Raw genomic sequence first — 27,756 nt, 5'->3', positions numbered from 1 at the left:
GCACACCAGTAAACAAGCAAAATCTTGGGTCCAGTCCCCGGACCTTAATCCGATAGGACACCTGTGGGATGACATTAAAAATGAGGCAAAGCCAACAAATGCCAAAAAATTGTGGGATGTAGTCCTGGGCTTGAATAACAGGTGAGAGGGGCAGAAGGTGGTGACTCTGTGCAACATAGATGTGATGCCGTTTAAAAAACTGCGGGTAACAACTAAATATTGGGTGATTCACAGGAATGATAAATCCACAAAAAAAGTGCATATTGTGAGTTTGCAAAGACAAATGCAGACACTGCTCTTTTTTAAAACAGCCCAATGTTCATTTTTTTGTTATTAGTTAAAAATTATCTACATTTCACTTCATGTTTTGAATTCTGAAAACAGCGTGCAACGTTCCCAATGCTGGAAATAAAAACTGGTATAAAGATCGTGTGATAACTCAAGTTTCTGAACACACTGTTATTATATTGAACACTACTGTAAGACTTGTCCACTGCTGTACGCAGAACCTCCCTTGGCGCCAGACGAAGCATAGGTGTGTACAGTAGAACCATGTACAGTAGAATTTGGAAGAGGTATGGTCAGTACAGGAAGCGGCCTTTCAGAGCTGTAAAGCAGAGGCTTGATGGTGAACAGCCCAGGAAGCCCCCATGGCAAGCGTGGAGTGACAGTGACCCCGAGCGGCGTTATCTTCACTTAGTATGCTTCCCGGATGTGAAAACAAATCCATCAGGCAACCGGTGGTCTTGGAAGCGTGAAGACCTCTATGAAGACCTTCAGGAACCACAAAAAAGAAACCGAACGTCTGAAGGATGAGGTCCTGGAAATGTAGAGGCGCAGTGCTCTGACAAGATCCAGCTTGGGAGACATCTCCAGAGGATGACAGGAAGAAAGTACAATGTCTTTATCAAGATGAAAAAGAGAAATCATCTTAGGAAGGAGGTTTGAAATTTGACATAGATCCACCTTATCCTTGTGAAACTCCAGGAAAGGCGAACAATGGAAAAGAACTTCAAGTTCGGAGACAAGTCTGATGATCATTACAAGGAACGAGACCTTCAATGAAAAAGATTGGAATATTCCGAATGAGTTCAGGAAGTAAACTCTGAAGAACAGTAAAGTGAAAATTGAGATGCCACCTCTCCGTGGGGCCGAAGGGAGGGACGGAGTGAGTAACTCCCAGTAGGAAAGTCTTGATTTGGGGACAAAAGTTCATGTTTTTGAAGAGGATAGGAGGCACGAGGGACATGACTCTGTTGGAAGCTGAGTGACAGACTGTAGACTACGCCTGACTGTAAGAAGGCCAGGAAAGAGGGAAGAGAAAACGACGCTACCGCTAACCTGACTGGTCTCGCACCATCAAAAAAACGACTTACCAAGTGGGATGGTATATGTGGGAGGAAGACTGTTTCCTCGATTTTATTATGGTTCGAATAACCTGGTCAGAGAAACCACTTGCCTACAAGGCAGCAGCTTCAGCACCCTTTCTGGTGGAAAGGAGCAACCCTAGGGGAGCGGGTCTGGACAAACCGGAATCTTCCATGGGTGTCTGCGATCAGATTGATTACCTCCACAAAAGGGATCCACCAGGGCCAGACTGCCCTCTGGGGATGGACCGGAACTAGATGACGGACTATTCTTCCACCAGGAATTCCTAGAAGAGGAAGAGACTTGAAAGGAAGAATTGCCACCCGGGAGCACCAGGACATCGGAGACGACTAGGATCGCGGAACCTGAACACTAACCGAGAAACCTTGCTGATCCCTATGTACGCCCTGAAGACAACATCGTGCGTGCCCTCCCTTTTGACTGACCGAACTGGTCAAAGTCCAATGGGTGCAGTGACCACTCACACGCGGAGGGAGGGGCCCTCGCAGCATAGGAAGCTGACTACCCAGCTGACCAATTCAGGGATGAGAATTATGACTGATCAGCATAGAGATCCGCCTGATGATAATGTATGCCACGGCCGTGGTCTAGTAAGATTTAAAACGAGGGAGGTTGTTGTGAACTCTGTTTTTGGGCTCCCTCTTGTGGTCACAAGTGGTACTGTGTGAGTGTTGTCTTTGGGCTCCCTCTGGTGGCTCTTTGTGTCATTCTGCAGGTCTGAGGTTGGATCAGCTGTCTCGTTATCTGTTAGCTGGTTCCTATTTAGTTCAGCTGGACTCTCAGTGGTTGCCTGCTGTCGTTATATTCAGTGCTATTCTGATTGCTCCTGTCTACATCCGTTATTAGTCTCTCCAAGAGAAGCTAAGTTTTGTTTGCTTATTTTTGCTCATCTGTGTTCAAGATGTGTCCTAGTATATGATGTGTTTTGGTCCAGCTTGCTAATATGTGATTTCCCTGCTTGCTGGTGCTCTGGGGTGCTGAGTTGCTCCCCCCCACATCGTTAGTTGGTGTGGGGGTTCTCGCATTCTCTGCGTGGATATTTTTGCATAGGGTTTTTTACTGACCGCACAGATCCCTTGCTATTTTCTGCTATCTAGCAGTAGCGGGCCTTATTTGCTTAACCTGTTTCATCTCTGCGTTTGTCTTTTCCTCTTAACTCACTGTTATTATTTGTGGGGGGCTTCTATATCTTTGGGGTATTTCTCTGAGGCAAGTGAGGTCTTACTTTCTCTTTAGGGGTAGTCAGTTTCTCAGGCCGTGAAGAGACGTCTAGGATTTCAGGAAACGTTCCACGGCTACCTTTAGTGTGTTTGGTTAGAATCAGGTTTGCGGTCAGTCCAGTTACCACATCCCCAGAGCTTGTCCTATTATCTCTGACTTAGCTGGTTAGATTTGTGATCCTAAGCCACTGGGATCATAACAGTACAGCAGGCCTGAGAAGTGTTTAATGCATCGCAGAAGTGGGATAAGAGAAGTCCTGAGTACAATTTATTTTATTTTTTTTCCTCTCCCTTTGCTGCAGTCTGTCCAGCTTCTCTCATCCCCTTAATCTCTGGGTGGCTTTGAGTTCAGCTGCAGACATGGATATTCAGAGTCTGACTTCTAGTGTGGATCATCTTGCTGCAAGGGTGCAAAGCATTCAGGTTTTTGTTGTTCACAGTCCTATGTCTGAGCCAAAAGTACCTATTCCTGAGTTGTTTTCTGCAGATAGATCTAGGTTTCTGAATTTTAAGAATAATTGTAAATTATTTCTTTCTTTGAGACCTTGTTCCTCTGGTGATTCCGCTCAGCAAGTTAGAATTGTTATCTCCCTGTTACGTGGCGACCCTCCAGATTGGGCCTTCTCCCTGGCGCCGGGAGATCCTGCAACGCTGAATGTGGATGCGTTTTTTCTGGCGCTTGGAGTGCTTTATGAGGAACCTAATCTTGAGAACCAGGCAGAAAGGGCCTTGCTGGCTCTCTCTCAGGGCCAGGATGAAGCTGAGGTGTATTGTCAAAAATTTCGGAAATGGTCGGTGCTTACTCAATGGAATGAGTGTGCCCTGGCTGCAAATTTCAGAGAAGGTCTTTCTGAAGCCATTAAGAATGTTATGGTTACACGCCTGCAAGTTTGAATGACTCAATGGCTTTGGCCATTCAGATTGATCGGCGTTTGCGGGAGCGCAAGTCTGCGCACCATCTGGCAGTGTTTTCTGAACAGAGACCTGAGTCTATGCAATGTGACCAAATTCTGACCAGAATTGAGCGGCAAAATCATAGACGTCAAAATGGGTTGTGCTTTTACTGTGGTGATTCAACTCATGTTATCTCAGCATGCTCTAAGCGCGTAAAAAAAATTGCTAAATCTGTCACCGTTGGTACTATACAGCCTAAATTCATTTTGTCTGTTACTTTAATTTGTTCTTTGTCATCCTACTCGGTTATGGCTTTTGTGGATTCAGGTGCTGCCCTGAACCTGATGGATTTGTCGTTTGCCAGGCGCTGTGGTTTTGTCCTGGAGCCTTTGGAATTCCCTATTCCACTGAGGGGTATTGATGCTACACCATTGGCTAAGAATAAGCCTCAGTATTGGACTCAAGTGACCATGTGCATGACTCCTGTACATCAGGAGGTGATTCGCTTTCTTGTGCTGCACAATCTGCATGATGTGGTCGTTTTGGGTCTGCCATGGCTGCAGGCCCATAATCCAGTTCTGGATTGGAAAGCTATGTCTGTTTCAAGTTGGGGTTGCCAGGGGATTCATGGCGATGCTCCTTTGGTGTCAATTGCTTCTTCCACTCCTTCTGAGGTCCCTGAGTGTTTGTCGGACTACCAGGATGTATTTGATGAGCCCAGATCCGGTGCCCTGCCTCCTCACAGGGATTGTGATTGTGCTATAAATTTGATTCCTGGTAGTAAGTTCCCTAAGGGACGACTTTTTAATTTGTCTGTACCAGAACATGCCGCAATGCGGAGTTATATAAAGGAGTCTTTAGAGAAGGGACATATTCGCCCGTCCTCCTCCCCTCTTGGTGCAGGATTCTTTTTTGTGGCCAAGAAGGATGGTTCTCTGAGACCTTGTATAGATTATCGTCTTCTAAATAAAATCACGGTCAAATTTCAGTATCCTTTGCCATTATTGTCTGATCTGTTTGGTCGGATTAAGGGGTCCAGTTGGTTCACCAAGATAGATCTTCGTGGTGCGTATAACCTTGTGCGTATTAAGCAGGGGGATGAATGGAAAACAGCATTTAATACGCCCGAAGGCCATTTTGAGTACTTGGTGATGCCTTTTGGACTCTCTAATGCTCCTTCTGTGTTCCAGTCCTTCATGCATGACATCTTCCGAGAATATCTGGATAAATTTATGATTGTGTATCTGGATGACATTTTGGTCTTTTCTGAGGACTGGGAGTCCCATGTGAAGCAGGTCAGGATGGTATTTCAGGTCCTGCGTGCTAATGCCTTATTTGTGAAGGGCTCAAAATGTCTCTTCGGAGTACAGAAGGTTTCCTTTTTGGGTTTTATTTTTTCTCCTTCTACTATTGAGATGGACCCAGTCAAGGTCCAGGCTATTCATGACTGGACTCAGCCTACATCTGTTAAGAGTCTTCAGAAGTTCTTGGGTTTTGCTAATTTTTACCGTCGCTTCATTGCTAATTTTTCTGGCGTGGTTAAACCCTTGACGGATTTGACCAAGAAGGGTTCTGATGTGACTAATTGGTCTCCTGCGGCCGTGGAAGCCTTTCGGGAGCTGAAGCGCCGGTTTTCTTCGGCTCCAGTTTTGTGTCAGCCTGATGTCTCTCTTCCTTTTCAGGTCGAGGTTGATGCTTCTGAGATTGGAGCAGGGGCTGTTTTGTCGCAGAGAAGCTCTGATTGCTCTGTGATGAAGCCTTGTGCTTTCTTTTCAAGAAAGTTTTCGCCTGCCGAGCGGAATTATGATGTTGGTAATCGGGAGTTGTTGGCTATGAAGTGGGCATTTGAGGAGTGGCGACATTGGCTCGAGGGAGCTAAGCATCGTGTGGTGGTCTTGACTGATCACAAAAATCTGATTTATCTCGAGTCTGCCAAGCGGCTGAATCCTAGACAGGCTCGTTGGTCGTTGTTTTTCTCCCGTTTCGATTTCGTGGTCTCGTACCTGCCTGGTTCGAAGAACGTGAAGGCTGATGCTCTTTCTAGGAGTTTTGTGCCTGATTCTCCGGGAGTTTCAGAGCTGGCTGGTATCCTCAGAGAGGGAGTGATATTGTCTGCCATTTCCCCAGATTTGCGACGAGTGCTGCAGAAATTTCAGGCGGATAGACCTGACCGTTGCCCACCAGAGAGACTGTTTGTCCCAGATAGATGGACCAGCAGAGTTATTTCCGAGGTTCATTCTTCGGTGTTGGCAGGCCATCCTGGGATTTTTGGTACCAGGTATTTGGTGGCTAGGTCCTTCTGGTGGCCTTCCTTGTCGCGGGATGTGCGTTCCTTTGTGCAGTCCTGTGGGATTTGTGCTCGGGCTAAGCCTTGCTGTTCTCGTGCCAGCGGTTTGCTTTTGCCTTTGCCTGTCCCGAAGAGGCCTTGGACGCACATTTCCATGGATTTTATTTCAGATCTTCCAGTCTCTCAGAGAATGTTTGTCATCTGGGTGGTGTGTGATCGTTTTTCCAAAATGGTCCATTTGGTGCCCTTGCCTTCCTCCTCCGATTTGGTTCCTCTATTTTTTCAGAATGTGGTTCGCTTGCACGGCATCCCTGAAAATATTGTGTCTGACAGAGGATCCCAGTTTGTGTCCAGATTTTGGCGGATCTTTTGTGCTAAGATGGGCATTGATTTGTCTTTTTCGTCGGCCTTCCATCCTCAGACGAATGGCCAAACCGAGCGAACTAATCAGACCTTGGAAACTTATTTAAGATGTTTTGTTTCTGCTGATCAGGATGATTGGGTGACTTTTTTGCCATTGGCCGAGTTTGCCCTTAATAATCGGGCTAGTTCTGCTACTTTGGTTTCGCCTTTTTTCTGCAATTCTGGTTTTCATCCTCGTTTTTCCTCGGGTCAGGTTGAGCCTTCTGACTGTCCTGGGGTGGATTCTGTGGTGGATAGGTTGCAGCAAATTTGGAACCATGTGGTGGACAATTTGAAGTTGTCACAGGAGAAGGCTCAGCGCTTTGCCAACCGCCGTCGCGGTGTGGGTCCCCGACTTCGTGTTGGGGATTTGGTATGGCTGTCTTCTCGGTATGTTCCTATGAAGGTTTCCTCTCCTAAATTCAAGCCTCGCTTCATCGGTCCTTATAAGATTTTGGAAATCCTTAACCCGGTGTCATTTCGTTTGGACCTCCCAGCGTCGTTTGCCATTCATAACGTGTTCCATAGGTCTTTGTTGCGGAGGTATGTGGTGCCTGTGGTTCCTTCTGTTGAGCCCCTGCCCCGGTGCTGGTTGAGGACGAATTGGAGTACGTGGTGGAGAAGATCTTGGATTCTCGTATTTCGAGACGGAGGCTTCAGTATATGGTTAGGTGGAAGGGCTATGGTCAGGAAGATAATTCCTGGGTTGTCGCCTCTGATGTTCATGCGGCCGATTTGGTTCATGCCTTCCATGTGGCTCATCCTGATCGCCCTGGGGGTTTTGATGAGGGTTCGGTGACCCCTCCTCAAGGGGGGGGTACTGTTGTGAACTCTGTTTTTGGGCTCCCTCTTGTGGTCACAAGTGGTACTGTGTGAGTGTTGTCTTTGGGCTCCCTCTGGTGGCTCTTTGTGTCATTCTGCAGGTCTGAGGTTGGATCAGCTGTCTCGTTATCTGTTAGCTGGTTCCTATTTAGTTCAGCTGGACTCTCAGTGGTTGCCTGCTGTCGTTGTATTCAGTGCTATTCTGATTGCTCCTGTCTACATCCGTTATCAGTCTCTCCAAGAGAAGCTAAGTTTTGTTTGCTTATTTTTGCTCATCTGTGTTCAAGATGTGTCCTAGTATATGATGTGTTTTGGTCCAGCTTGCTAATATGTGATTTCCCTGCTTGCTGGTGCTCTGGGGTGCTGAGTTGCTCCCCCCACATCGTTAGTTGGTGTGGGGGTTCTCGCATTCTCTGTGTGGATATTTTTGCATAGGGTTTTTTACTGACCGCACAGATCCCTTGCTATTTTCTGCTATCTAGCGTTAGCGGGCCTCATTTGCTTAACCTGTTTCATCTCTGCGTTTGTCTTTTCCTCTTAACTCACTGTTATTATTTGTGGGGGGCTTCTATATCTTTGGGGTATTTCTCTGAGGCAAGTGAGGTCTTACATTCTCTTTAGGGGTAGTCAGTTTCTCAGGCCGTGAAGAGACGTCTAGGATTTCAGGAAACGTTCCACGGCTACCTTTAGTGTGTTTGGTTAGAATCAGGTTTGCGGTCAGTCCAGTTACCACATCCCCAGAGCTTGTCCTATTATCTCTGACTTAGCTGGTTAGATTTGTGATCCTAAGCCACTGGGATCATAACAGGAGGTGGTCCGACAAGGAACCTGCCGAGGGGAGAAGAAGAGAGGCTCGGAGAAGGAGAGGAGAAGCTCGGAGAAGAATGGCTCTGAGAATTGAAACGTAGAAGGAAAGAGAAGGCTTTCTAAGCCTACCAGCATCCGTAATCCCTGATCAAGCGTTATCGGCGTCTGACACCATAATCTCCCACGATTTGGGAGGAGGGAAATCCCTGAGGGATGAGGATAGAACACCACCACTTACTAAGGAGGAAGTAAGGCTAGCGAGAAGAATGTCCTGACCGAGAATGATAGAGGTGAACTGTGTAGACATCCTCTACCAAAGAGGTCAGACAAAAGGTCAAAACGCCCTGTGGACAGCAACACATCACCTGATGTCAGGTAATACAGCGAGCGTCATAAAGGCTATTTCCAGACGCCGTACTTTATATTGGGAAAACCTGGTGATAGTTTCCCTTTAAGTGGATTTATAGTCTGTATTAGGCCTGTTTCACACGTCAGTGGCTCCGGTACGTGTGGTGACAGTTTTCTCACGTACCGGAGACACTGACTCACGTAGACACATTAAAATCAATGTGTCTCTGCACATGTCAGCGTGTTTTCACGGACCGTGTGTCCATGTGAAAAACACAGAGACATGCCAGTGTTCGTGGGAGCGCACGGATCACACGGACCCATTAAAGTCAATGGGTCCGTGTAAAACACGTACCGCACACGGATGCTGTCCGTGTGCCGTCTGTGTGCCGTGCAGGAGACAGCGCTACAGTAAGCGCTGTCCCCCCAGCTTGTGGTGCTGAAGCCACCATTCATTTCTTCTCTCCAGCAGCGTTCGCTGGAGAGAAGGAATGAAAAATCATTGTTTTTTTTTTTTTTTTTGTTTTTAAAATTAAGATCCTTGTCACCACCCCCCTCCCACCCCCTGTGCGCCCACCCGCTGGAAATAAAATACTCACCCAGCTCCCTCGATGCTTCCTCTCAGCGCCGCAGCTTGTCCTGTATGAGCGGTCACGTGGTGCCGCTCATTACAATGATGAATATGCGGCTCCACCTCCATAGGGGTGGAGCCGCATATTCATCACTGTAATGAGCGGTACCATGTGACCGCTCATACAGGAAGAAGGAAGCATCGAGGGAGCTGGGTGAGTATTTTTTTCCAGCGGGCGGGCGCACAGGGGGTGGGAGGGGGGTGGTGACAAGGATCTTTATTTTAAACACACAAAAAATAAAAAAACAATGATTTTTCATTCCTTCTCTCCAGCGAATGCTGCTGGGAAGAAGGAATTAATTCCTGCTTCAGCACCAGATGCAGGAGACAGCGCTTATCTCTAGCGCTGTCTCCTGCACTTTCCGTGTGGTACCCAGTCGGCACACGGGCGGCACACGGCTGCCACACGTGTGCCACACTGATGTGCCACGTGAGCACACGGACACGGATAACTCCGGTACCGATTTTTCCGGTACCGGAATTATCTGGACGTGTGAGACTGGCCTTAGGCCATGTTCCTACATACAAAAACGCTGCTTTTTTCCACTATGTTTTGTTTAGCAGGAGTCTGAGCAAAATACACAGTAAGAGTCTGCTCTGATTAAGTTTCTGCTGCTTAGTTCTTTTTATGCTTTTCCCCTTTCTTTGATTATTTATTTGGTGCAGATTTGAAGAAGTAATTTTTTCATTGTGTTTCTTTTGTGACAAACTTTGGGATTCTACTCTTAAAAATGCAACAGAAATTTTTTTCAGTTTCTTCCTAGAAACCTATAGGGAAATACACGCACCAAGAATGCACAGTACAAAGGCGTCTTTAAACGCACAATGGGCAGGAGTTTTCATGAAATCACATCCACTTTTCTTGAATAGCTAAATAAAAAAAGTGGAAGAAAACCCGCAGCATTTACATGTGGTAACATGCCTTATTCTGCAGCGCTGCCTTCCCAGTTCTGCTGGCTGTCATAAGATTATCAATGAGGAATCGTTACCACAGTATGGATGAAAAACCCCTCTGACATGTACAATTGCAAAGGCGTTCTCTCTCGTGTGCCAGAGGAGACCCCTCACCTTCAGAGAAGACCCCTTACCTTCAGAGGAGACCCCTTACCTTCAGAGGAGACCCCTTACATTCAGAGGAGACCCCTTACCTTCAGAGGAGACCACTTACATTCAGAGGAGACCCCTTACCTTCAGAGGAGACCACTTACATTCAGAGGAGACCCCTCACCTTCAGAGGAGACCCCTTACCTTCAGAGGAGACCCCTTACCTTTAGTGGCAGTACTTCCTTGTTGATTTCATGGAAGGTCGCCATTGACTGCGTCCATGACAGCAGACAGGCAGCGTTACCAGAGAGCTTCCTAGCATTGTCCATGGAGTAATCTTCCATACAGAAATAGGGCTGCAGTAATTCCACCATCTCCCCATTCACACAGTCCTTTGGGTACTGATGAAGGGACTGGAGGAATCCAGAAGAGCTCATGAGCTGCGGACAAACATACTGTGTGGTGACTCCTTATGGTACAAACATCTATTATTATGTATGTACAACATGTCACACGCAGAATTAAAAGCAAGAGGTGGAAATCTACTTGTTACACGTTTCTTAAAGACCATATTTTACAAATTGTGGGAAATGCTTTTACTGGGGATTTGTTCTGTTACTGGCGGCCCAGACACGGATGTTATGTTATCATAAGGCCAGTCAGTCTTACAACCCATCAGTCATTTATAATGAATGAATAATCTGTCCTGTGTGTACATGAGGAATATGGGCAGCAGGGCGGCTCAGCTGGTTGATAGCTAGCTGCTATCGTGCCTCTCATACACACATGTTCAAGAACTGCTGCTGAACTGAACTGCTGCATTATGTGCTCCACATGGTGTGTGCTCCACGATGTGCTGCATTATGTGCTCCACGTGGTGTGTGCTCCACGATGTGCTGCATTATGTGCTCCACATGGTGTGTGCTCCACGATGTGCTGCATTATGTGCTCCACATGGTGTGTGCTCCACGATGTGCTGCATTATGTGCTCCACGTGGTGTGTGCTCCATGATGTGCTGCATTATGTGCTCCACATGGTGTGTGCTCCACGATGTGCTGCATTATGTGCTCCACGTGGTGTGTGCTCCATGATGTGCTGCATTATGTGCTCCACAAGGTGTGTGCTCCATGATGTGCTGCATTATGTGCTCCACATGGTGTGCGCTCCACAATGTGCTGCATTATGTGCTCCACATGGTGTGTGCTCCACGATGTGCTGCATTATGTGCTCCACATGGTGTGTGCTCCACGATGTGCTGCATTATGTGCTCCACGTGGTGTGTGCTCCATGATGTGCTGCATTATGTGCTCCACAAGGTGTGTGCTCCATGATGTGCTGCATTATGTGCTCCACATGGTGTGTGCTCCACAATGTGCTGCATTATGTGCTCCACATGGTGTGTGCTCCACAATGTGCTGCATTATGTGCTCCACATGGTGTGTGCTCCACAATGTGCTGCATTATGTGCTCCACATGGTGTGTGCTCCACGATGTGCTGCATTATGTGCTCCACATGGTGTGTGCTCCACGATGTGCTGCATTATGTGCTCCACGTGGTGTGTGCTCCATGATGTGCTGCATTATGTGCTCCACAAGGTGTGTGCTCCATGATGTGCTGCATTATGTGCTCCACATGGTGTGTGCTCCACAATGTGCTGCATTATGTGCTCCACATGGTGTGTGCTCCACAATGTGCTGCATTATGTGCTCCACATGGTGTGTGCTCCACGATGTGCTGCATTATGTGCTCCACATGGTGTGTGCTCCACAATGTGCTGCATTATGTGCTCCACATGGTGTGCGCTCCACAATGTGCTGCATTATGTGCTCCACATGGTGTGTGCTCCACGATGTGCTGCATTATGTGCTCCACGTGGTGTGTGCTCCATGATGTGCTGCATTATGTGCTCCACGTGGTGTGTGCTCCACGATGTGCTGCATTATGTGCTCCACATGGTGTGTGCTCCACAATGTGCTGCATTATGTGCTCCACATGGTGTGTGCTCCACGATGTGCTGCATTATGTGCTCCACATGGTGTGTGCTCCACGATGTGCTGCATTATGTGCTCCACGTGGTGTGTGCTCCATGATGTGCTGCATTATGTGCTCCACATGGTGTGTGCTCCATGATGTGCTGCATTATGTGCTCCACATGGTGTGTGCTCCACGATGTGCTGCATTATGTGCTCCACGTGGTGTGTGCTCCATGATGTGCTGCATTATGTGCTCCACAAGGTGTGTGCTCCATGATGTGCTGCATTATGTGCTCCACATGGTGTGCGCTCCACAATGTGCTGCATTATGTGCTCCACATGGTGTGCGCTCCACAATGTGCTGCATTATGTGCTCCACATGGTGTGTGCTCCACAATGCGCTGCATTATGTGCTCCACATGGTGTGTGCTCCACAATGTGCTGCATTATGTGCTCCACATGGTGTGTGCTCCACAATGCGCTGCATTATGTGCTCCACATGGTGTGTGCTCCATGATGTGCTGCATTATGTGCTCCACATGGTGTGTGCTCCACAATGTGCTGCATTATGTGCTCCACATGGTGTGTGCTCCACAATGTGCTGCATTATGTGCTCCACGTGGTGTGTGCTCCACGATGTGCTGCATTATGTGCTCCACATGGTGTGTGCTCCACGATGTGCTGCATTATGTGCTCCACGTGGTGTGTGCTCCATGATGTGCTGCATTATGTGCTCCACAAGGTGTGTGCTCCATGATGTGCTGCATTATGTGCTCCACATGGTGTGTGCTCCACGATGTGCTGCATTATGTGCTCCACATGGTGTGTGCTCCACAATGTGCTGCATTATGTGCTCCACATGGTGTGTGCTCCACGATGTGCTGCATTATGTGTTCCACATGGTGTGTGCTCCACGATGTGCTGCATTATGTGCTCCACATGGTGTGTGCTCCACGATGTGCTGCATGATGTGCTCCACATGGTGTGTGCTCCATGAGGTGCTGCATTATGTGCTCCACATGGTGTGTACTCCATGAGGTGCTGCATTATGTGCTCCACATGGTGTGCTCCATGATGTGCTGCATGATGTGCTCCACATGGTGTGTGCTCCATGATATGCTGCATTTTGTGCTCCACATGGTGTATGCTCCACGATGTGCTCACATGGTTTACCCCAAGCACTGTGCTGTACGACTGCCTAATGTCTTCTGTGACTGTGATAAAGCCATACCTGTAACATTAGCGGCAGATATCACCTAGTTTCATACAACGATCAGGTTTACCTTTAGCGACTCTCCCCAGGATGGCTTACAGCAGAGCTTGTCAGGGTCCATGACTACTGGATCAAGCCTTTTTTGTAACAGCAGAAGACAGCAATCCATGATTCTCATGAGCAGGTGTGATGGTTTTATCAGTTTTCGAAGTGTTAAAATATCTGTAGGTTTAATTATCTACAAAAAAGATGATAAAAAATATAAAACCACAGTAAAAAAAAAAGTATGTTATACCTTAGATCAGTAAAAAGTGAGGACAGCTGTAAGATGTAAGATTCAAGAGAGGAAAATTGTGTCCAGACCACCATCACCACCACACTGCCAGAAATGTCCTGCCCAGACCACCATCACTACCAAACTGCAAGGAAACCTGCCAGGTGTGTTCTGCTCAGACCGAAATCTCCACCACACTGCCAGGACATCTGCCAGGTGTGTCCTTCATAGAATCCAAGAATGTTAGAGTTGGAAGGGACATCCAAGGTCATCATGTCCATCCCCCTGTTCAATGTAGGAGTCATTAAACCATCTCAGACAGATGTCTGTCCAGCCTCTGTTTGAAGACTTCCATTGAAGGAGAACTCACCACCTCTCACCTTCCCAGATCACCATCACTACCATACTGCAAAGGAACCTGACAATTTGCCCACCTTCACTGTCACACCTTACTTCCTAATGCAGCTCTTACTAGCCCTGGCAGATGGTGAAGTTTAATAAAAAATAAATAGGTGTAAAGGCAGCTTCTGTCATATTACCAATCCGTGGACCGGGAGATAAAGCCGCTGTGTGGACAGGACCACTAAGGGCGCATTCTTCAGACGTCACTGATTTTTCAAGTACATAAAACACAGTCTGGGTGTTTTTCACTCCACTTTCATGAGTAGTTTTTTACCATCAATTTCATCACGTGTGGATAAATGACAAAGCTTCTCCTATATATTAGGACGTTAGTCGCTGACAGCACATGGACTGTACACCGATGCCATCCGTGTCTTGTCTGATTTTCACTAACTCAGATCTTTATGGGTAATCTTGATCCGCGACTCAAATTAAAAAAAAGACAAGTCTCTTTATTTTGTAGAAACAGTTCAGAAAAAGAGACGGACGTGTGAACATTCCTACAGAATATAACGGGTATGTATCTACGTCTGAATAAGGTCTTAACCTGACTTGCTTGATGTCTTGGAGACCAAGGTATGGATTCCCAGGTCCTGCCACCTTGGCCGTGACTTTCACTGTCAAACACATACTCTCATGACTGGTCAGCTCTCAGAGATTAATAAATACGTGAGCTCTACCACTGATACACAAGTAGGAAACAAGAGCTAGTTAGTTTTTATCAAAAAGCATAAAAACCTTCCAACCTCATGATTGCTACCTGTATATATACTGGAGCGCACGTATTCATCAATCACGGTGAGCTGACGCACTGTGTATGTAGATTATGTGTATTTGGGCTCCTGTACATTAATTTACTACTAGAGGTGTGTGGACTCTATGGTGTTTTATGCACTGCTATAATCGGCTCTTTGTGAAGGGACATAAGATCTGGGGCGGTCAGATATCTCTGATGGAACAGTAGAATAAGCTACAACTGTGGGAGTGTGGTGTGGAGATATTAAGGACCAAGCAGAAGACGGCCACATTTGTCAGTGGGTAACGGGCACGATGGATCTGTAGAATAGCAGACCAACAGCGGCAGAACAGCAGCTGTTTTATGGTTCCTGCTGCATGAACTTCATTTACTACATCCTCATTGATATGACCCCTTTTAGCCACGAGATGGCAGAGTCACATCAGCATGGATGGCATAGCTGGGCAGCGCCTGGACCAGTCTCACATTTAGTGCAGCGTCTGCCTCCTCCTGAGCGGGCCGTGCAGCCTCCAGTTTACTTTCTGCTGTATGTTTTTCACTTTCCAGCTCCTCCATCATTTTCTGCGCTTTGTCTTTCACCAGCTGCACTTCGTTCTTCACTTTAGCTTCTGCCTGAGCTGCTAATGTTAATTCCACAAGCACCTGCAGGTTTACACAGGACAGAATGATAGAAATATAGGAAAAAAAGAAGAAAATGACTCTGGAATCTATGTAAGGCCTTGTTCACACGATCCTTTTTTCGCTGCGGATTTTTCAGGTCCTGATTTGTGAAACCCGCAGTGCAAAACCTGCGGTGGTTTTCACTGCGGTTTTCAGTCCTTTTTCTACTGCGGATTCCACTGCGGGTTTCCAGCTGCTTTTTCATATTGGTGCAGGTGGAAACCCGCTGCGGAATCCGCAGAAAGAATTGACATGGTACTTCTTTTTTTCCGCAGAAAATCAGCGCGGATTTTCAGGCGGAAAAAAGGAACGTCGGAACAGCGTTTTTCTTTTTCCATAGGGTAACATTGTACTGTACCCTGCATGGAAAAAGGATGCGGATCCGCAGCTTCCAATCCGCTGCGGATCCGCAGCAAAAACCGCATCGTGTGAACATAGCCTAAAACCTTGAAGCTTAATCTCTGCCCTTCGTGTCTCAGACGGGGATAACTCCATCCAGCTCCGACTCCGGGAGAGCGGCCGAGCTCCGCTGTGACTGCTGTAGTAATGAATAGGTCGCCCCATCTCTGAGCGGAGCTGGATGGAGAAATTCTCACTCAGCCATTAAGGTTTATTCCCATCTCAGCATTTAAGACATATATATATATCTAAATCATATCTATCCTGGAGAATCTCGTAAGCCCCTACTCTCATCTATGGCAGTACTTACCTTGTCAGCATTCACAGATGCCAGGGACAACTCTCGCTCCTTCACTACAAGATCCTTAAAAAACATTCTCACAGATTCATTTGCTTCTGCTAACTTAAAGAGTCCTGAGAAAAGAAAAAGAACAAGAGAAAATATTATCTGCAGTCGTAGAGGTGAACGATAATCTGGAGGAAGCAACATTGTATGAAAACTACAAACATGAACATAGAAATTAAAACCACAAGATCAGGGACGAGACGAAGGGAAGGATGAGCGAAGCCGATTGCTGACCATGAACACATTCTGGAGCATCACATGTCGTACAGTCACAAGACTCATGTGACCGCGGCGTTTAACATTGTTCTGTACCGGTCAGGTGCAGGAGACGGAGGATGTGGAAGAAAAAAAAAACATAAAGTGTTGTCGCCTATTATAAAGAAAAACTTGACCTTTAGTTTTTGTCCTACACCCTGTAAATTAAAGGGTGAAGTGACACAGGCCATTGCAGGATTTATCAGAGTCGCATCTGTGTGTCCATCGCACACAAACAATCAAGGTTTCCATTTACTGAATACAAGCAGAGATACTCAAACCTGCAATGAATTGCTACAGGAAGGATTTGATAAAACTATAATTTATTTGCCAGAATACTACTGTAATGCCTCCTTCACACAGTCTTGTTTTCTTGCATTTTTTTCAGTAGTTTTTCTTCCTATAAAAAACAAATCTACAGAAAACACATAAAAAGGAGATTTTTGTGTACTCACCGTAAAATCTTTTTCTCCGAGCCACTCATTGGGGGACACAGGACCATGGGTGTTATGCTGCTGCCTCTAGGAGGACACTAAGTAAACAGAAAGATTAACTCCTCCTCTGCAGTATACACCCCTTCACTGGCTACAATTTCCCAGTTCGGTAGTAAAGCAGTAGGAGCATGAACAATGACAACCTATGTCAAAACCAAAGAAGTAACAACAAGCCAACCAGGCTAACAGGGTGGGTGCTGTGTCCCCCAATGAGTGGCTCGGAGAAAAAGATTTTACGGTGAGTACACAAAAATCTCCTTTTCTCCTACACCTCATTGGGGGACACAGGACCATGGGACGTACAAAAGCAGTCCCTGGGTGGGGAACAATATGCTAATACCCCATGTACCACTGACTTACGGCTAAGGAACTGCCGCTTGCAGAATGCGCCTGCCAAGGGCGGCGTCTGCAGAAGACAGAGAATGAATGTGGTAATGTTTGGTGAAAGTGTGCAAACTGGACCATGTCGCAGCCTTGCAGACCTGCTGCGCTGATGCCTGGTGCCGAATGGCCCACGAGGCGCCCACCGACCGAGTAGAATGGGCCTTGATCCCAGCCGGGATAGGCACACCCCGGACACGATAGGATTCTTGAATGGCTGACCGAATCCACTTAGCTAGAGTAGCTTTGGAAGCGGGAGAACCCTTCCTGGACCCTTCTGGAAGTACAAACAGGACATCCGACGTGCGGAAGGGAGCCTGTTGTGATCGCTTTTTGGGCTCCCCTAGTGGTGGCTGGTGGTACTGGAGACTTGTGTGTTCTTTTCTGCCTCGCTCACCTGCTTCCATCAGTTTTGGGAGTTCCCTATTTATTCTTGCTCTCCAGTCACTTCCTTGACGGTCATCATTGTAACCTGAGTCATTCAGTTGCATGTTCCTGCTACTAGTCTGCTGATCAGCTAAGTGGACTCTTGTCCTTATTGTTTTGTATTTTTGTCCAGTTTACAGTTTTGTCATTTCCTGTTACTGGAAGCTCTTGTGGACTGAAATTGCCACTCCTGTGTGATGAGTTGACACAGGAGTTTTAAAGTAATTTCAGGATGGGTTTTTAAAAGGGTTTTTCAGCTGACCGTGAAGTCCTCTTTTGTATCCTTCCTCTATCTAGTAAGTGGACCTCGCTTTGCTAAATCTACCTTCATACTGTGTATGTCTTTTCCTCTGAACTCACCGTTAATATATGTGGGGGCTACTATCATCTTTGGGGAATTTCACTAGAGGTAAGCCAGGTCTGTTCCTTCCTCTTCCAGGCGTAGTTAGTTCTCCAGCTGGCGCGTGGCATTTAGGCAGCCGTAGGAATGCTCCCTGGCTACTGTTAGTTGTGTGGTAGATTTAGGTCACGGTCAGCTTGAGTTTCCATCACCCGAGAGCTAGTCTGTAATTTTTGTGTTTCTGATGTTCCCATGCCATTGGGGAATCATGACAGTATGACCGGCCACTGTTAAAGTAATTGACAGAAGAAAGGAGAGTAAAAGAAGTCTGTAGATTTTTTTTTTTTTTTTTCCTCTCATGTTTGCTACTTAGTTGGCTCAGTTGTATTTCTGCTCTATTTACAGCCTTGCCTTTCTCTCCTTCTAATCCTGGAATGGCTCTGATCTCTCCGGTTTAAGGATGGACTCTCAGAGTTTGGCTGCAGGTTTAAATAATCTTGCTACGAAGGTTCAGAATTTACAAGATTATGTTATACGTACTCCTATTTCTGAACCTAAGATTCCTACACCAGAGGTATTTTCCGGAGATAGATCTCGGTTTCTGAATTTCAAATGTAATTGTAAATTATTCCTTTCTCTCAGACCTCACTCCTCTGGAGATCCTGTTCAGCAGGTTAAGATTGTGATTTCTTTGCTGCGAGGTGACCCTCAAAATTGGGCATTTTCATTGACACCAGGGGATCCTGCGTTGCTCAATGTGGATGCGTTTTTTCTGGCTTTAGGGTTGCTGTATGAGGAACCTAATTTGGAGATTCAAGCTGAAAAAGCTTTAATAGCCCTGTCTCAAGGGCAAGATGAAGCCGAGATATACTGCCAAAAATTTCGTAAATGGTCTGTGCTTACTCAGTGGAATGAGTGTGCCCTAGCGGCAATTTTCAGAGAGGGCCTTTCTGATGCCGTTAAGGATGTCATGGTGGGGTTTCCTACGCCCACAGGTCTGAATGAGTCCATGACAATGGCGATTCAGATTGATCGGCGTTTGCGGGAGCGCAAACCCATGCACCATTTGGCGGTATCTTCTGAAGGGACGCCAGAGAAAATGCAATGTGACAGAATTTTGTCAAGAAGCGAGCGGCAGAATTATAGGCGCAAAAATGGCTTGTGCTTCTACTGTGGTGATTCCGCGCATGTTATATCAGCATGCTCTAAACGTACTAGGAAGGTTGACAAGTCTGTTTCTATTGGCACTTTACAGTCTAAATTTCTTCTGTCTGTAACTCTGATTTGTTCATTATCAGTTATTACCGTGGATGCCTATGTGGACTCTGGCGCCGCTCTGAGTCTCATGGATTGGTCCTTCGCCAGGCGCTGTGGGTTTGATTTGGAGCCTCTGGAAGTTCCTATACCTCTGAAGGGTATTGATTCTACACCTCTGGCTTGTAATAGACCACAGTTCTGGACGCAAGTGACTATGCGTATGACTCCAGACCATCAGGAGATGATTCGCTTCCTCGTGTTGCATAATTTACATGATGTGTTAGTGCTTGGATTACCATGGTTACAATCTCATAACCCAGTACTGGACTGGAAAACTATGTCTGTGTTAAGCTGGGGATGTCGGGGGGCTCATGGGGACATACCTTTGGGTTCTATCTCGTCATCTATTCCCTCTGAGATTCCGGCATTTTTGTCGGATTTTGGGGATATTTTTGAAGAGCCTAAAATTGGTTCTCTCCCTCCCCACAGAGAGTGTGATTGCGCCATAGATCTGATTCCAGGCAGTAAATTTCCAAAGGGTCGTTTGTTTAACCTATCTGTACCTGAGCATGCTGCCATGCGAGAGTATGTTAAGGAGTCCCTGGAAAAGGGACATATTCGTCCTTCTTCATCACCTTTAGGAGCTGGGTTTTTCTTTGTCTCTAAAAAGGATGGCTCGCTGAGGCCTTGTATTGATTATCGACTCCTAAATAAAATTACTGTCAAATATCAGTATCCGTTGCCGCTGCTTACTGATTTGTTTGCTCGCATAAGGGGGGCTAAGTGGTTCTCCAAGATTGATCTCCGTGGGGCGTATAATTTGGTGCGAATTAAGCAAGGGGATGAGTGGAAAACCGCATTTAATACGCCTGAGGGCCACTTTGAGTATTTGGTAATGCCTTTCGGCCTTTCTAATGCACCTTCAGTTTTTCAGTCCTTTATGCATGATATTTTCCGTGAATATCTGGATAAATTTATGATTGTGTATTTGGACGATATTTTGATTTTTTCTGAGGACTGGGAGTCTCATGTCCAGCAGGTCAGGAGGGTTTTTCAGGTCTTGCGGGAGAATTCTCTGTGTGTAAAGGGTTCTAAGTGTGTTTTTGGGGTTCAAAAGATTTCCTTTTTGGGGTACATTTTTTCCCCTTCTTCTGTTGAGATGGACCCTGTCAAGGTTCGGGCTATTTGTGACTGGACGCAGCCTACTTCTCTAAAGGGTCTTCAGAAGTTCTTGGGCTTTGCTAATTTTTATCGTCGATTTATAACTGGTTTTTCTGGTGTTGCTAAGCCTCTTACGGATTTGACTAAGAAGGGTGCTGATGTGGCCAATTGGTCCTCTGCCGCTGTGGAGGCCTTTCGGGAACTTAAGCGCCGCTTTTCGTCTGCCCCTGTGTTGCGCCAGCCCGATGTCTCTCTCCCCTTTCAGGTTGAGGTCGATGCTTCCGAGATCGGAGCGGGGGCGGTTTTGTCGCAGAAAAGTTCCGATTGCTCAGTGATGAGACCTTGTGCGTTCTTTTCTCGAAAATTTTCTGCCGCCGAAAGAAATTATGATGTCGGTAATCGGGAGCTTTTGGCCATGAAGTGGGCATTTGAGGAGTGGCGTCATTGGCTTGAGGGTGCTAGACATCAGGTGGTGGTTTTGACTGATCACAAGAATCTGATTTATCTTGAGTCTGCCAGGCGCCTGAATCCTAGACAGGCGCGCTGGTCGTTGTTTTTCTCTCGGTTTAATTTTGTGGTCTCATATCTACCAGGTTCTAAGAATGTGAAGGCGGATGCCCTTTCTAGGAGTTTTGAGCCTGATTCCCCTGGTGATTCGGAACCTACAGGTATCCTTAAGGATGGGGTGATATTATCCGCTATTTCCCCAGATCTGCGACGTGCTTTGCAAGAGTTTCAGGCGGATAGACCTGATCGCTGTCCACCTGGTAGACTGTTTGTTCCTGATGATTGGACCAGTAGAGTCATCTCGGAGGTTCATTCTTCTACGCTGGCGGGTCATCCTGGAATTTTTGGTACCAGGGATTTGGTGGCTAGATCCTTCTGGTGGCCATCTCTGTCTCGAGATGTGCGTGTTTTTGTGCAGTCTTGTGATGTGTGTGCTCGGGCCAAGCCTTGTTGTTCTAGGGCTAGCGGGTTGTTGTTGCCCTTGCCTATTCCGAAGAGGCCTTGGACGCACATCTCGATGGACTTTATTTCTGATCTTCCTGTCTCTCAGAGGATGTCTGTTATCTGGGTGGTGTGTGACCGTTTTTCTAAGATGGTTCATTTGGTGCCATTGCCGAAGTTGCCTTCCTCGTCTGAGTTGGTTCCTTTGTTTTTTCAAAATGTGGTTCGCTTGCATGGTATTCCTGAAAATATCGTTTCTGATAGGGGTACCCAGTTCGTTTCTAGATTTTGGCGGGCATTCTGTGCCAGGTTGGGCATTGATTTGTCTTTTTCGTCTGCCTTCCATCCTCAGACTAATGGCCAGACGGAGCGAACTAATCAGACTTTGGAGACGTATTTGAGGTGTTTTGTGTCTGCGGATCAGGATGATTGGGTTGCCTTTTTGCCGTTGGCGGAGTTTGCTCTTAATAATCGGGCTAGTTCGGCCACTTTGGTTTCCCCTTTCTTTTGCAATTCGGGGTTTCATCCCCGTTTTTCTTCTGGTCAGGTGGAGTCTTCGGATTGTCCTGGAGTGGATGCTGTGGTGGATCGGTTGTATCGGATTTGGGAACAAGTGGTGGACAATTTGAATTTGTCCCAGGAGGACTCAGCGGTTTGCTAACCGCCAGCGTCGGGTTGGTCCTCGCCTTCGTGTTGGGGACTTGGTGTGGTTGTCTTCCCGTTTTGTCCCAATGAGGGTTTCTTCTCCTAAATTTAAGCCTCAGTTTATCGGTCCCTATAGGATTTTGGAGATTATTAACCCTGTTTCCTTTCGTTTGGACCTCCCGGCATCTTTCGCTATCCATAATGTGTTCCATCGGTCGTTGTTGCGGAGTTACGAGGTGCCGGTGGTTCCTTCCGCTGAGCCTCCTGCTCCTGTGCTGGTTGAGGGTGAATTGGAGTACGTTATAGAGAAAATCTTGGACTCCCGTATTTCCAGGCGGAGACTCCAGTATCTGGTTAAATGGAAGGGCTATGGTCAGGAAGATAATTCTTGGGTAACTGCCTCTGATGTTCATGCCTCGGATTTGGTTCGTGCCTTTCATAGGGCTCATCCAGGTCGCCCTGGCGGTTCTTGTGAGGGTTCGGTGCCCCCTCCTTAAGGGGGGGGGTACTGTTGTGATCGCTTTTTGGGCTCCCCTAGTGGTGGCTGGTGGTACTGGAGACTTGTGTGTTCTTTTCTGCCTCGCTCACCTGCTTCCATCAGTTTTGGGAGTTCCCTATTTATCCTTGCTCTCCAGTCACTTCCTTGCCGGTCATCATTGTAACCTGAGTCATTCAGTTGCATGTTCCTGCTACTAGTCTGCTGATCAGCTAAGTGGACTCTTGTCCTTATTGTTTTGTATTTTTGTCCAGTTTACAGTTTTGTCATTTCCTGTTACTGGAAGCTCTTGTGGACTGAAATTGCCACTCCTGTGTGATGAGTTGACACAGGAGTTTTAAAGTAATTTCAGGATGGGTTTTTGAAAGGGTTTTTCAGCTGACCGTGAAGTCCTCTTTTGTATCCTTCCTCTATCTAGTAAGTGGACCTCGCTTTGCTAAATCTACCTTCATACTGTGTATGTCTTTTCCTCTGAACTCACCGTTAATATATGTGGGGGCTACTATCATCTTTGGGGAATTTCACTAGAGGTAAGCCAGGTCTGTTCCTTCCTCTTCCAGGCGTAGTTAGTTCTCCGGCTGGCGCGTGGCATTTAGGCAGCCGTAGGAATGCTCCCTGGCTACTGTTAGTTGTGTGGTAGATTTAGGTCACGGTCAGCTTGAGTTTCCATCACCCGAGAGCTAGTCTGTAATTTTTGTGTTTCTGATGTTCCCATGCCATTGGGGAATCATGACAGGAGCCGTCCTCGAGACGTACCGACGAAGAGCCCTCACCACATCAAGAGTGTTCAGAGCCTTTTCAATGCGATGGACTGGAGCCGGACAGAACGAAGGCAAAACAATCTCCTCATTGAGGTGGAAAGGAGAAACGACCTTGGGAAGAAAAACGGGAGAGGTTCTCAATACTGCCTTGTCCGGATGAAAAATTAGAAACGGAGGGCGGCAGGAAAGTGCCGCTAGCTCCGAGACCCGTCTGATGGACGTAATAGCCACTAGGAAAACTACCTTCCAAGAAAGGAAGGTCAGGGAAACGTCCGATAGCGGTTCGAAGGGAGTCTCTTGAAGAGCTCCGAGAACCAAATTAAGATCCCACGGATCCAAAGGCATTTTGTAGGGAGGCGCCACACGGGAAACTCCCTGGAAAAAAGTCCTGACCAGCAATCTATTGGCGATTTTTCGCTGGCAGAGTACTGACAATGCCGAAACCTCACCTTTTAGAGAACTGAGAGCAAGTCCCGAGTCCAGGCCAGATTGGAGAAACTCCAATATGGCAGGGACAGAAAATACTAGGGGAGATCGCCCCTGTGTGTCGCACCATGAGAAGAAAACTCGCTAGGTACGGTGATAACTGCACATGGATACGGGTTTCCTAGCCCTGATCATGGTGGAAGACACCTTGGGGGTAAAACCCGCTTGGCCTAGAATCCAGGATTCAACGGCCAGGCCGTCAAAGACAGGGCCCCTGAGTTCTGGTGGTAAATTGGGCCCTGTGAAAGGAGATCCACACGATCTGGAAGACGCCAGGGGGCATCGGCGACCAGCTGAACCAGTTCCGCATACCATGCCCGACGCGGCCAATCCGGCGCGACGAGGATCACTGGTACCCCCTCTGCTCTGATCTTCTTGATGACCCTCGGCAGCAGGGGAAGAGGGGGAAAAATGTACGGGAGGCGGAATTGGCGCCAAGGCAAGACCAGGGCGTCCACTCCGAGGGCCCGTGGGTCGAGGGACCGCGCAAAGAATTGTGGAACCTTGCTGTTCATTCTGGATGCCATGAGATCCACATCCGGGGTCCCCCAGCGATGACAAATCTGCTGGAAAACTTCCGGGTGAAGGGACCACTCGCCGGAAGCAAGACCCTGGCGGCTGAGGAAGTCCGCCGCCCAATTCTCCACACCTGGAATGTGGATCGCTGAGATGGGCGAATGGTTGGACTCGGCCCAACGAAGAATGTGGGACACCTCGAGCATAGCCGTCTTGCTGCGGGTTCCCCCTTGGCGGTTGATGTACGCCACGGCCGTGGCGTTGTCGGACTGGATTCTGACTGGGTGACCAGCCAGAAGGTGGTGAAACTGGAACAATGCTAGCCTGATAGCTCGTATTTCCAGGAGATTGATGGGAAGGCGGGACTCTCGAGGGGACCACCGACCTTGAGCTGTGTGATGGTTGAAAACCGCCCCCCAGCCTATGAGGCTGGCATCGGTGGTCACCACCAGCCACTGCACCGGGAGAAAAGACCTTCCTTGGGATAGGGAGGACTTCAGCGTCCACCACCTGAGGGTCTTCCTGACCCGTGGGGACAGGAGGAATCGGCGGTCGAGGGAGAACGGATTGCCGTCCCATGCCGAGAGCAGTGCATGTTGTAGGGGACGGAGATGAAATTGCGCGAATGGGACCGCTTCCATGGCAGCTACCATCTGCCCGAGAACGCGCATGCTGAATCGAATGGAGTGGGAGACTGGACGGGAAAGGTCCTGAGCTCCCCGCTGCAAGACCAAGGCCTTGTCTACAGGGAGGATGACCAGACCGCGAGAAGTGTCCAGTGTCATCCCAAGAAAAGAGATCCGTTGTGCCGGAACTGGAGAGGATTTTTGGAAGTTTATCTTCCAACCCAGGCGAGAGAGAGTATCCACCGTGAGAACGACGGACTCCTCGCAGGCTAGGTAAGAAGAACCCTTTATCAGCAGGTCGCCCAGGTACGGCAGTACCACAACTTCCCTGGAATGAAGAATGGCCATGGCAGCCGCCATGACCTTCGTAAAGACTCTGGGAGCGGTGGCGAGACCGAAGGGCAAGGCCACAAATTGGAAATGTTCTCCGCGAAATGCGAAGCGGAGGAACTGTTGGTGCGGAGGAAAGATTGGTATGTGCAGGTAAGCATCCTTGATGTCTATGGACGCCAGGAATTCTCCTTTTTCCATAGACGCGACCACAGAACGGAGGGATTCCATTCTGAAGTGTCGGATTTTGACGAATTTGTTTAGGAGTTTGAGGTCTAGGATCGGGCGTAGCGATCCGTCCTTTTTGGGGACCACGAATAGATTCGAATAGAAACCCTTGAATCTTTGTTCTAGGGGGACCGGAATGATGACTCCGTCCTTTTGTAGAGCCCGTACTGCCTGGAGGAACGCTGTGGCCTTTGACTTTTGAGGGCAAGACTGGAAGAAACGCATGGGTGGAGGGGAGGAAAATTCTATTTTGTATCCGGTGGACACCAGTTCCCTGACCCATCCGTCGGAAACGACTGAGAGCCAGGCTTGACGGAACAAGAGCAGGTGTCCGCCTACTTTGTTGGTGCCCTCCGGATGATGCAAGGAGTCATTGGGAGGATTGTTGTGAATTCTATTTTTGGGCTCCCTCTAGTGGTCACAAGCGGTACTGTGTAGTGTTGTCTTTCTGCAGGTTGGCTGCATCAGCTGGTTCGTTATCCTTGGTTGGTTTCCTATTTAGCTCACCTGGAGACTCAGTTCCTTGCCTGCTATCAATGTATTCAGTGCTCTTCAGATTCCTTGTGTCTACCTTGCTCCCAGTCTCTCCAAGACAAGCTAAGTTTTTGTTTGACATTTTTTGATTATCAGTGTTCATTATGTTTTTTTGTCCAGCTCGCTAAAATGTGATTTCCTCGCTTGCTGGTTGCTCTAGGGGACTGAGTTTCTCCCCCCACACCGTTAGTTGGTGTGGGGGTTCTTGAAATCTCAGAGTGGATATTTTGTAAGGGTTTTTTACTGACCGCATAGATTCCCTTTTCTATTTTCTGCTATCTAGTATTAGTGGGCCTCATTTGCTGAATCTGCTTTCACCCCTGTGTATGTGCCTTCCTCTTACCTCACCGTTATTATCTGTTGGGGGCTTCTATATCTTTGGGGATTATTTCTCTGGAGGCAAGAGAGGTCTTTCTTTCTCTCTAGGGGTAGTTAGTTCCTCAGGCTGGCTCGAGACGGCTAGGATTTTTAGGCACGTTCACCGGCTACTTCTAGTGTGTTTGGATAGGTTCAGATTTGCGGTCAGTCCAGTTTGCCACCTCCCTAGAGCTTGTCCGAGGTTTATTACTTAGCTGGAGTAATTTGTGATCCTCAACCACTAAGGATCATAACAGTATAGCAGGCCAAAAAGTGTTTAATGCATCGCAGAAGTGGGATAAAAAGAAGACCTGAGTACATTTTTTTTTTCCTCCCGCTTTTCCTTTGCTGCAGTCTGTTTAGCTTCTTTCATCCCCTTGAACTCTGGGTGGTTTTGAGCTCAGCTGCAGACATGAATGTTCAGACTCTGACTTCTAGTGTGGATCATCTTACTGCACGGGTGCAAAGTATTCAGGATTTTGTTATTCATAGCCATATGTCAGAACCAAAGATACCCATTCCTGAGTTGTTTTCTAGAGATAGATCTAGGTTGCTAAATTTTAAGAATAATTGTAAGTTATTTCTATCTCTGAGACCTCGTTCCTCTGGTGATTCCGCTCAGCAAGTTAAAATTTTTATCTCCTTGTTGCGTGGCGACCCTCAAGATTGGGCTTTCTCTCTGGCGCCAGGAGAGCCTGCATTGCTTAATGTAGATGCATTTTTTCTGGCTCTTGGACTGCTTTATGAGGAGCCTAATCTTGAGAATCAGGCAGAAAAAGCATTGCTGGCTATCTCTCAGGGTCAGGATGAAGCAGAGGTGTATTGTCAAAAATTTCGGAAATGGTCGGTGCTTACTCGATGGAATGAGTGTGCCCTGGCTGCAAATTTCAGAGAAGGTCTTTCTGAGGCCGTTAAGAATGTTATGGTGGGGTTTCCCACCCCTGCAAGTCTGAGTGATTCTATGGCTTTAGCCATTCAGGTAGATCGGCGTTTGCGGGAGCGCAAATCTGCTCATCCTTTGGCAGTATTTTCCGAACAGAGACCTGAGTCTATGCAATGTGACCGAACTCTGACCAGAATTGAGCGTCAAAGTCATAGACTTCAAAATGGGTTGTGCTTTTACTGTGGTGATTCTACTCATGTTATCTCAGCATGCTCTAAACGCTTAAAAAAAAAATCGCTAAACCTGTCACCATTGGTACTATACAGCCTAAATTTATTTTGTCTGTTACTTTGATTTGTTCTTTGTCGTCCTACCCGGTTATGGCTTTTGTGGATTCGGGTGCGGCCCTGAATCTGATGGATTTGTCGTTTGCCAGGCGCTGTGGTTTTGTCCTGGAGCCTTTGGAATTTCCTATTCCTCTGAGGGGAATTGATGCTACGCCATTGGCTGAGAATAAGCCTCAGTATTGGACGCAAATGACCATGTGCATGACTCCCGTACATCAGGAGGTGATTCGCTTTCTTGTTCTGCATAATTTGCATGATGTTGTCGTTTTGGGTCTGCCATGGCTGCAAGCTCATAATCCAGTTTTAGATTGGAAAGCTATGTCTGTGTCAAGTTGGGGTTGTCAGGGAATTCATGGCGATACTCCGTTGGTGTCTATTGCTTCTTCCACTCCTTCTGAGGTCCCTGAGTTTTTGT

At 47.4% G+C, this 27,756-nt stretch overlaps 1 protein-coding gene across 6 annotated transcripts in view; it reads right to left on the bottom strand.

Moving 5' to 3' along the window:
* DNAH8 (dynein axonemal heavy chain 8) overlaps positions 1 to 27,756 on the bottom strand; it is a 411,047-nt gene that overhangs the window by 70,010 nt on the left and 313,281 nt on the right. For all 6 annotated transcript variants that reach the window (XM_077282008.1, XM_077282010.1, XM_077282011.1 and 3 more), the window contains 4 exons: positions 15,835 to 15,938; positions 14,931 to 15,107; positions 13,103 to 13,270; positions 10,069 to 10,284 (listed from right to left, as the gene is read on the bottom strand). In XM_077282008.1, coding sequence (XP_077138123.1) covers positions 10,069 to 10,284; positions 13,103 to 13,270; positions 14,931 to 15,107; positions 15,835 to 15,938 — 665 coding nt within the window. The remainder of the gene's footprint in view (positions 1 to 10,068; positions 10,285 to 13,102; positions 13,271 to 14,930; positions 15,108 to 15,834; positions 15,939 to 27,756) is intronic.

Source organism: Ranitomeya variabilis, chromosome 2 (assembly GCF_051348905.1).
Source record: "Ranitomeya variabilis isolate aRanVar5 chromosome 2, aRanVar5.hap1, whole genome shotgun sequence".
NCBI lineage: Eukaryota > Metazoa > Chordata > Amphibia > Anura > Dendrobatidae > Ranitomeya > Ranitomeya variabilis.
The sequence above is the reverse complement of the archived record's forward strand: the minus strand, read 5'-3'. Positions and strand labels throughout refer to the sequence as shown.